The 12,050-nt window shown below is 28.3% G+C and overlaps 1 protein-coding gene across 8 annotated transcripts in view; it reads left to right on the forward strand.

The window, feature by feature from the left end:
* Positions 1-12,050, forward strand: part of LOC123273088 (protein sickie) — a 180,616-nt gene that overhangs the window by 122,549 nt on the left and 46,017 nt on the right. For all 8 annotated transcript variants that reach the window (XM_044740284.1, XM_044740279.1, XM_044740281.1 and 5 more), the window contains one exon: positions 1,675-2,033. In XM_044740284.1, the coding sequence (XP_044596219.1) occupies positions 1,675-2,033 (359 nt within the window). The remainder of the gene's footprint in view (positions 1-1,674; positions 2,034-12,050) is intronic.

Below are 12,050 nucleotides of genomic sequence, written 5' to 3' on the forward strand. Positions count from 1 at the left end.
TATTTCAAGATGATTAAATAATTTTTATGTTCAAAGTTTATACTCTTGATTAATTGTAATTTTTTTTTATTACATAATTATTATTTATTTAATTTATATACCAAAGCTTTAAGACTGATGGCAAGTACAGAATATGTAACAGATTCATTCAATCACATAAGTATTATAATGCATATTTAGAACATAAAAGAAATAATTCTATGTTCAGTAAAAAAAAAAGAAAAATAATGTTATAAAGTAAAAGACCCAGTTATTGACACGGGCCTAGTTGTTTGACACTTGAAATTTTATTCTAATTAAAAAAATTAAATCTTCTCAAAAAACCAATTTTCTTAAAATTTATAATTAAAAAATTATTAATTTATTAGACTTAATTTGTTTTTTTTAATTAAAATAAAATTGCATGTGTTCATAATTGGGTCTTTTATCTTATATAAAGGTACATATTCTAAGCAATATTATGCAAAGTTAATATAAATTTATACAGAAAAACAACAATTTATATAACATTCAAATAGTAAGAGGTTGCAAACATAATAATTGCCAAAAATTTGCTTCTTTATTTATAAAAAATTCATATGCTTTATTTTTTAAGATAATAACTAAGACAATAAGAAAAAATTTAATTCGGGCATAATTTTATTATAAAATGGGTTTTTATAGTTAAATTTGATAAAATTTATATCTTCATTATTTTTATTTTTTGATAGACAATTTTTTATGTTGAATTTTTTAAGCAATTTTAAATAGCTTTTTAGTTCTGTCATATTTTTTATTAAATTATTAGTAAATTGATATTATATCAAAGATACCAAAATTATAAAAGTTCTCATAAATATTTCAAAAAGTCATAAAAATTTTTTATTTTCTATACGGAGCCATTCATTAATTACGTAAGGACAATTTTGGTGACTTTTGACCCCCCCCCCTATCCCCTATGTAAGTATATATAAGATTTTTTGAACTCCCCCTCCCCTTTCTTATGTAAGATTTTATCTTGATTTTCTAAATAATAAACTGTTATGTTAGGAAAGAATCAGTTTCACTAAAATTTACAGGTCAACGTGGATCTATCATTTATATTTTTTAACAAGTAATAATGTTTTTTAACAAGAAATGTTTTTTATTTTTTAAATAATAAAAATACGATAGTACACAAAGAAATGTACTATACTTTTTTCAATAAAACCAAACATGGATAACAATAAAAACATAAAATTTTAATAAGTTATTTTTTTTTTCAATAGCAATAAAAATTATTTAAATTAAATAAAAATTCGACTGTACACTTTAAAATTATGAAAATTATTTGGAATTTAAAAGGGAATTAGATTTTTAATATTGAATTTTGATTCACGAAATATTACATAAGAATAAATTTCACCCCCCCCCTTCCCCCCAACATAAGGACTTGTCGAAATTTTCTTAACCCCCCCGCCTCCTCAATACCCTTACGTAATTAATGAATGGCCCTTAATTTATAATTTTTGGCAGTATAAAATTAATAAATAAAATGAATCTGAAATAAAATCACGTGAAGAAGTATGAAAAAAAAAAATGAAACCATCCGATTAATCATAAAGCATGTTTGTATAAAATATACAATATAATTTAATAAATAAAGTCAAGTATCATAAAGAATAATAATAAAAACAAATAATATTTAAAATGTAGGTGTTATCGGATAGCTGCGGTGGTAATGTAGCAGATGACGACACGGAAATGACCGTGAAACCGATGCAGCCGCTGCTGAGAGGGTACACACCAGGTGCTCGATGTCTCCAAACTCTTCCGAGCCGTACAACCGGCCGGCAGTACACAATCCTCCACTCATCGTCTCATCATCACGTTGCGCAAGATTACTCCGACATTGACATCGCCTCAGGATACTTGAGCGACGGAGAGGTGCTCAGAGGGGCAGTGAACATAGCCAACCGTACGGTATCGGATTTATGCGACGGGTACATGTCTGAAGGTGGCGCATCACTCTATTCTCGGAGGATCAATCCGTCTTATGGTCACGATCATGATAGGTAAGCGGATCTTTTGTCATGCCTGATGCTGATGAGAATCCAACCCAATAATTTATTGTTCCTCGGGCACTAAAATCCTGAGATAAGTTACTTCGATCCCTCTTTTACTATTTTCCTTCTTTTCTTCCTTCTTTCTCATCCTCCACAAGCTTTTCCGTATAAATTCCTTCGAGATCGCCGATAACTCCATTGAATCCATTACGATTTTTATTCAATCAGTCTGCGTCAGCTTAAAAATCTACTCCCAAAAATACTCAATTACTCAACCGCAAATTATCTAATTACTCGTCGGGGTATTTAATCATTCCCGAACTCGTTGGCGACTGCAAATACTGTTATAGAACTATTTTATTTAATAATTACAAACACATTACTTTAATTACAGGGCTCTGAAAGCTACCCATGTTCGGATAAATTTACCGATAATTATTTTCATTCAATACATTTTAATTATCGAGAAAACTTTAAACTTAAGGGTTGCACACACTTGAAATTTTTTATTTATTTAGCGAAAAAAATTTATTTAATTTTTAATAATTAAATTTTCTATTTCTTTAATTTAATTTTTCAATAATTTAAAATTTCAAAAGCTTTTAAGTTATAAAATAGTCATAATAATAATTCATTAAATTTATTTTTTAATTATTTAATTAATAATAAGCTAGTAACCTTGCAGTCACTATGTGACTGCTGTGACTTGTGAACTATAAATAAATAAAATTTTGCTTTATTAAATAATGACTTTTGTTAAATTGCATTGTACTTTCTTAAATATTGACGTTTTTAAAGATATAAGCTCATCCCGATGTTACACTCGTCATCAGCTTTCATTTAAGTACCCACATGCATTTTCATATATTTTTATATATACATATATATGATATATATATATATACATATATATGATATATATATATATATATGAAAAATTGATGTGGGTACTCAAATGAAAGGTATCGATGAGTGTAATGTCGAGATGAGCTTATATCTTTAAAAATATCAATAATTAAGAAATGATGTTGTATCTTGTCACCTAATGATGTTTTCAAAGATATAAGCTCATCTTGATGTTACATTTATCAAGAGCTTTCATTTGAGTACCCACATGCATTTTGATATATTTTTCGTACATTCATATATATAAATATATAAAATATATGAAAAATTGATGTGGGTACTCAAATGAAAGGTCTTGATGAGTGTAACATCGGGATGAGCTCATATCTTTATAAATGTCCATAGTTCACGAGACACAAGGTCATTTCTTAATTATGCATCTAGAGATAGAGAATTTTCAAATGCAGCCTAAATACTTATCATAATAAACTAACTATCGGTGAGAATGATATGAAACCTTGAAAAGGTTTAAATTCAAATCAAGACCTTTGCAATGACACTTAATTTCACAAAAAAAAACAATTTTATCATATGACTATCCTGGACAGGAAATTTTTCTTGTTTTTTTGATAATATAGATTAAAATTTAAACAATAAACTGAAGTTATTTTGAAATTATTATTATGATCATTTAATTAAGAGACATTTTATCGATTTTAACAGATAAATTTTAGCAATAATAAAATTAAAAAAGAAATATTTTACTTGTAAAAATTATAAAAAACGATAAGTGCAATTTTTTTAAATAGTTTTTCAGAATTAATTTATTTAATTCTGAAAAATGCTGCTAATTTCATTAATTATTACGTTTTTTTTTTATCCTTCTAAGTGCGTCCAACTCTTAAAAATTGAATATTAAAAATAAAAATATTAATTTAATCATATCCATCCTAAAAGAGTCATAAATAAAGACGTTAACAAATATAGCCATCAAATAACAAAATTAATTCCCATGATATTTATAATCAAATGTCTCACACGTCTATTGAAATGTCAGAGCCGTGCAATTATGTCGTGTGACATAAATCATCAAACTCTTCTCCTTCTTGGCACACTCCGCCTTTTCTTCTCTTCTACTTTACTTTGTCCTCTTCCTTCTTACTCTACAACTTGTCTCTGACATTCGCCTCGCCCATAAAACTCTTCCTCACCACCAAAATATCCAACACAATCTACCGCGTTTTCCACTGACTCTGCTACTAACGGGGTTTAATTAGCCAAAATTTCCGATGCTAATTTCGCCACATGTGCAAAACTCGGTCTGCAACTTCAAGTACAGAAGTAACTCTCCGAGTTGTTATATGTAAAACATATAACACATCCAGCATCTACTAGCGATCCTAAATCCTACTCACAGAACACTTACACCAGTGAATTACTCTCGCTGTCGGCCTTCGTTCGGATTAATTCGATAAAATCAAGTAAACCGTGCGAGCACACATGCACACCCGGTGACGGTTAATTAATTAACGGTGCAAGACTTGGAAATTCCTACACCACCGAATTACTCAATTATTTATTTTGTTTTATCTCTTCGCTTTCAATAAATTTTACTTCAGCTTCTATAGTTAATGAAATTTAAACTTAAAATTTTTTCAATACAAAATAGTACACTGTAAAAAATCGATAGTGACTTTTTTTTTTTTTTCTTAACTAATAAATATCCGAGTACAAAATTTTAAATTGAAATAAATTTTTATTTAGCTAAAAAAAATTATTAACAAATACTTCAATATAATTTATTTTAAGTTTAAGTTTTTGCAAATATTAATTATATTATTCTAAAAATTTCACTATGAACTAAATGTTGATAAAAATTATTTATTTTTTTCTTTTTTTAATTTTATTGACATATCTAAACATGAAAAATGAAAAATAATAAATTACTAGCAACCTTGCAGTCACTATGTAACTGCTGTGACTTGTAAACTATAAATAAATAAAATTTTGCTCTATTGAATAATGAATTTTGTTAAATTGCACTGTACTTTCTTAAATATTGACGTTTTTAAAGATATAAGCTCATCCCGATGTTATACTCATCAAGAGCTTTCATTTGAGTACCCACATGCATTTTGATATATTTTTCATATATTCATATATATAAATATATAAAATATATGAAAAATTGATGTGGGTACTTAAATGAAAGGTCTTGATGAGTGTAACATCGGGATAAGCTTATATCTTTAAAAATGTCAATAGTTCACGAGATACAAGGTCATTTATTAATTTTGTATCTAGAGATAGAGCATTTTTAACGCAGCCTAAATACTTATATCATAATAAATTGACTATCGTCGAAAATGATATGAAACCTTGAAAAGGCACAAATTACAAATAACTAGCAACCTTGCAGTCACTATGTAACTGCCGTGACTTGTGAACTATAAATAAATAAAATTTCGCTTTATTAAATAATCAATTTCGTTAAATTACACTGTAATTTTTTAACTATTGATGATTTTAAAGATATAAGCTCATCCCGATGTTATACTCATCAAGAGCTTTCATTTGAGTACCCACATGCATTTTGATATATTTTTCATACATACATATATATAATATATATAAATATATGAAAAATTAATGTGGGTATTCAAATGAAAGGTCTCGATGAGTATAATAACTGAGTGAGCTTACATCTTTAAAAATGTCAATAGTTCACAAGATACAAGGTCATTTCTTAATTATGTATCTAGAGATAGAGTATTTTCGAATGCAGTCTAAATACTTATCATCATAAATTGATTATTGGTAAAAATTATATGAAACCATAAAAAGGCACAACTTCAGGTCAAGACTTTTCCAGCGATACCAAATTCAATCATAAAGACCCATTTTATCATATAAATATATTGGCCACCAAATTTTTCTTATTCTCTTAATATTATAGATTATCATTAATTTGCTTACTTCAATTAAAATCAATTTTTATAAATTATTATAAAGATAATTAATGATAAAAATGTTACATTTAGAAATAAAAAATTAAAATTCATTTTTTCCTTTAAACTAAGAAAGATTTTTTTTATTAATTATAAAAATTTACAAATAATTTTTAAATAAATAAAAACTATTTTTTTTTATTCAATACTAAAAACTAAAAAATTCACTCCGTAAATTTTTTACAGTGCATATTTAATATCATCAAAAAAGTTTTCAAAATGACAATACCGTCACTTGCCCTATCGATCAACCGAACAAGAATTTTTTCTCGAACTAAATTCCAAGTACCTGGTACTGAGGAAACTTAATCTTAACCCAAGTGCCTGGAGCATTGTTTCCGAACAAAACTCTTCTCCACCTACTTGAACTAGAGCTGAGTATACGCTGCTCAGATTGTTCTTAACTCGATCTCGCTAAACACGCGTGTCCTCCATGTGCCAAGTGTATAAGATAGAGCGGAGTTTACAGAAATTCAATATACAGGCGGTTGGATCCTTGAACCCCGAGGTTTAGACCTAGACCCTAAGCCCTAATGCCAATACCTACTGGTATCTGCGTGCCTCGGGGAAAGTTCAATCGCATTACCCATAATCGATTCAGTGTCACAATAAAAATAAAATAGGGTGTCAATCGATATGGAAATCTCTGGCGAACTGCCGAACCAGACACTGATCAAAGTCCTGTTCAGATTTATCACTCATATCTGGTGAATTTATTCGTAATAGTAATAGTAATAGTTAGGTACATACCACATCTAGCACCCAGCATCCAGCTGACTTTTTATCGAACTATCAAGCCCCGTCGTTTGTCGCGATAACAATCGTCAGCGGGGAAATGGAATATAACTGAGTTCTGCTTTGTCAAGTATCATCCATTGTCCTCGACTCTGCATTCTCAATAACTTGGTTGGGTTTCTGCTACCTCAATACAGTTATAACTTCCAGTTCGTTCCTGCTCTGACGTTTCTCTTTACTTTCCGTCTACTAGGCTGGTTATAGTTATAGTTGAACGGATCAGATATTGCTGTACCAGACGCAGACACAGACGTAGACTTAGATCTAGACACAAAGAAGACAGATAGATACACAAGTCGTCACAACTCTCAAGACGCAGCGTGACGTTCAGTTACGAATGAGCCAGTTTGCCCACTGATAACACTCGCTTTATTTATTCCCATCAGTCAGTGTCAGTTTGTCTATGAATTATTTATTTCTTCATTCTAGTAACGACCTATTGTCGTATTTTATGCTTCTATGATAAATGTTGGTGTTTACCAAGCTCACGTGCATGTTTGAATTTAAAATTTTACCTTGTTACTTGCTTATGATAATATAATCAGTGATTTATTAGTGTCTAAGTGGAATAAAACTTGGGTTTATTGATACTTACGAAAAACTGGTGATTTATTTTGTTGTTTTCTTCTTTGGAACTGCGGTGACAAATTTCTGAAGAAAATTTATAAATTTATTTGTTAAATTTAAATAGATTTTTTTTTTTTAACAAGTGAATTTTTAGAAGAAAAAGAATTTTTTAACAAATTAATTATAGAGAAAACTTATTAAAAAAAAAAATTCATCTTTAGAAGTTCTAAAAAATTATAAATGCAATTGTATGACAATAATTTTCTTGATTTAATCTATTTTTTATGAAAAAATTTTAATTAATATGTCAATTTAATTTTATGAAAATTAATTTAGCAGATAATCATTAAATTTTATGAAACTGAAATTGAGAATAAAAATTAAGTTAGTCGACATCTAAAAATAAAAAAAAAAATTTTTTATTGAAAAAATGATAATAAAAGAATAAAAAAAAATTTCATTTGAAAAAAACTTGAAAAACTGTAAGTGCAATTTTAAAAAAATATTTTTTTGTTCTAAATTAATTATCAGAAAATTAAAAACGACGACTAACTTTAGTATTATAAATTGAGAGGCATCTGATAATTTTTAGAAATTTTTTATTTAATAGAATATAGCAAGAAAAGTTTATCTAAAAAATTTTATACTCAGAAGCTTTTAAAAATTTGAAATTAAATTTTTTAAAAATAATTTTCTAGACCTAGATTATTTTTAGAGAAAAATCAAAAAATTGTTAAGTGTCTGCTATTTTCAGTTTCATTAAATTTTAAGGATTTTTCTAAAAAATAAATTATTGCAAAAAAAACTGACGTACAAATTTTGAAAAATTAAATATGCAATTTTTAAAAAATAATTTTTCAGAATAAATTTTTTTGTTAAATACAATTAAAAAATGGTCAAGTAATTGCTAATTTAATTAAAATTATAATAGCATATATTTAATCGTTTTCAGAATTTTTTTAAGAAATAAATTAGTGCAAAAAAAATTAACATGTAAAAATTATAAAAAATTAAAAATGCAATTTTTTGAAAATTATTTTTTGGAAGAAATTTTTTTGTTGAATAAAATTAAAAAATGATCAAGTAATCACTAACTTAAAAGTCATAAAATTTTTCTGACCCTGAAAATAATAAAAATAACAATATTTAATCCAAGTCACTGCAAAAAAATAAAGAAAATTAGCATTTTTATCTCACCATAAAATAAAACCGTAATTATTAAAAAATAATAGTCATTTAACAGCAGTTGAACATAATCGTAACCGGTAAGCTTAAAACAAGGATATTTATCCTTTTAGTTAGCCGCTTAATCCGAGAGATGGCGCCAGAGTGCGCATTTCGGATCGTATGAGGGATGATTTGACGTTTAAACGGTGGTTTTACGTTTATTAAACTGCGCATGTGCGAAAGGCGCCTGACTCTACCGGCTTGGAGTGAGGACGATCAATGCCACGGGCATTTCCGGTGGTGCGATCTCGCGGGCTGTTACCTAGTCTCGAAGAGGCCAGAGGGTAGAGATAGGGGTGGTTTTCTCGGTGACAGTGGGGGCGCGTCAGGATCTAATAGACTGTCAGGGCGGAAGGTTGTGTCTGACAGCGAGAGCTGGCTCTGGTTTGCTTCAAACGTATCTTCGCTCGTTATCGTGTTATAAAGATCTTTATTGCAAGCCAAATTTTGTACTACTGTCTGTTTATTGTTTATATTTCGGTACTCATTGTCAAGAAGACAATTAAATTCAGTGAACGTCACATCAGGTGATTCTGTTCATGCTCTCATGCTTGTGTTGACAATGTAGTGCCCAGTGATGCTTGATAAATGATTAGGCGAGGCATTCGAGTTTGAAAATCTTGTTAAAGTCGAGTTCAAAAATCGAAGGTACTTTTTTTTTAATAACAATAATAATTATTATAATTTTTTTTTTTTTTTGGAGTAATTTTTTGTACAATTTTGAGTTGTTAATTTTTTACCGGTCTTAGCTGTCAAAAATTTAAGGTTAAAATTTTGTCAATTTTAATTGAGAAGAAATTAATTTTTTTTTTTAAATAATTTTAATTTTTTTTTTTAATTATTAAAAAAAAATTTACAGGTAAAAATTTTATGACAAAGTTAGCAGTCACTTGATTATTCAAAAAATTTTTTTTAACAAATAAATTTGTTCCGAAAAACTTTTTATAAAATTGCATTTTTTATTTTTTTTATTTTCTACATGTCAACTTTATTTTTTATAATTATTTTTGCCATAATTTATTTATTAAAAAAATTTTTAAAATTATCAAATATCTGCTAAATTGATTTTCATAAAAATTTAGAAAACTACTTATAATTTTTTTAAAAATATTTTCTTAAGTATAAATTTTAATATTTAAAAAAAAATCATTAGATCTGTTGATTTAATTAAACTAAAAAATCTAAATATTATTTACTTATTAAACTAAGAAAAATTATTAAATTTTTTCCTGGATAAAAAAAATATTCTAAAATTAACATAAAAATTTTTCTCCAGTATCCTCTCCATGATGAATATCAAACAAAGAAAAGAAAACGCTAGATAAATCTCGTGAAAGAGCGCTCGTTAAAAAGCTCGTGAATTGTCATGATAAAAATGATAATTTAAACAATAGTTGTTTTAGATAAAGAATAATAAAAGTTGACTGAAAGAGTATATTTATCCAAAAGTTTGGCGGAATTTAATTTGGGTAATCTGCCGTGCTCTAAACAGCGGAACTTTCTTTGTGATTGTGACTGAGAAGAGAAGAAACCCGAGTAGAGATGGAGAGAAAGAAATTACAGTCACCCTCGGTAGGCCGGTGTTCCTGGCTTTTGAATTGCTGACAGTAAGTCCAAACATAAAAGCCATCGGCGTTGCAAATTGGCATTACCCAGCGCTCCGGGCATTCATATTAGCTTTTATGAGCAACATAATCATCGAGATTATAAATTGTCGGATCAACACCCGAGTTTCTTGACACTTAATTTAATCCAATTGTTAATCTTCTTCTTTTGTCTTCCTGGTATGACTACGGATCTGTCATATGGTCACCTTCTACTGCTTTCTCAATCAATAAAATCGAAAGGGTCAGACACAAGTTCTCCAAAATCCTGGCATATAAGTTTGCCAAAAAATACGGACACAGTCACACCAGACGAAGTTTTAAAACGCTACAAGCTTGATACCTTTGAAAAGCGAAGACAGATCACCGACTGTACTATCTTCTTCAAACTATTTACAGGATTAATTGAAGCTCCTGACTTAGTAGACAGCTTTGAGTTGATCGAAAAGACTCTCAACCTTAGGCAAAGTCGACTACTGAAAACAACGAAATCCAATAAAAATTACGTCATCAATAGTCCAAGAAACAGAATATCAACTCTTGTTAACCGATATTACACTAATATAAATTTTTTCGAAGGTTCCTATAAGTCATTCCTAGCAAAATTAAAAGAAACTTTGTAATTCATAATGCTGCAATATTTCTCCTCATGTATAATAATCTATTTTCTGTCTCTTTTTAGGTAGATTTTGTAGAAATCTATCTATTGCATTGGTCCTTGTGTCGGAATTCACACGGAATTTTGTCATTTTATCTCTTATGTAATCGAGTAAAGCTCAAAATTAGCAATGGTTCAAAAGTTTATATATAAATATATATATATATATATATATATGTATTGTAACGCGGCTTGTGGACACGATAGCGTCTACAATTCTCTACGGATTTAGATGAAACTCGGTACATATATTCTTTGGGTAATTACCTTGAACAAGTTCGAAGATGAGCAAAATCGATCAATTAGTTTAAAAATGGCGGCTATTTAAAATTTTCAAAATAGTGAAAATCACGTTTTTGGCTACTTGATTGATGTATAACTTTTGATTGAACAGACATAGCTAATTTTTGAAAAATTCATGTGATAGCTCATGAAATTATCTTTAATTTGACGTATATAACATTGACATTTTTACCATTTTTAGTTATTTTATCAAAGTTAAGAGTGCAACTGAACCATTTTCAGGCAATGTGTAGTACAACCGACTTATGAATGATATTCTATCGAGAATTTTTAACAGATCCTAACGAAATTTAGTATATAGATTCCTTGGACAATTAGAATAATTCCTTGTCCATGTGAATGTCGAAAATGTTAAAGTATAATAATTAAAAAATTTTGACTTTGATACTTATCATTTCGTACCTAAAAAATGATCGCATGATATGTAAAAAATATAAAATACAGTTACTAAATTTCCAATACAAGCAATGTCAATACTTACAAAGTGAAATGGTAAATTTTAAACGCAATGCTAAAAATTAAACTGTAATTATTGACTTGCGTGGACTGGTAAAATGTATATTTTAAAAGTATAATTTTTACTGTTTCAAATGTTAAATTTTCCCAGAGTGAGACCCCCTTCTCTTTCATCTGAGTTCCCCTTCTCCTTATAATATGGACTATATATTGAAATAGCAATTTTTGCTGTTTGAAACTAATTTTTTAAGATGAAAGAGTCGTTATTTACTACAGTGACAGCTACTAATCACTTATTTTCGATACTAAATTATAAATTGTGGCTTTTACACTTTCCACATTAAGTTCTGTAATATTTATATTTTTACCACCCTGATGTCCGCTGTACTGTTTGAAACTATAAAAATTAACCGGAATCCGAGTGAATTTTACAGTTTACTTTTTTCCGTGTAGCTCCTCAAAATTATCAAAATAGTGAAAATCACGTTTTCGGTGACTTCATTGATGTATAACTTTCGATTGAAAAGAGATTGCTAATTTTTGATAAATTCATGTGAAAGCT

The sequence above is a fragment of the Cotesia glomerata genome, linkage group LG10, assembly GCF_020080835.1.
Source record: "Cotesia glomerata isolate CgM1 linkage group LG10, MPM_Cglom_v2.3, whole genome shotgun sequence".
Classification (NCBI taxonomy): Eukaryota; Metazoa; Arthropoda; class Insecta; order Hymenoptera; family Braconidae; genus Cotesia; species Cotesia glomerata.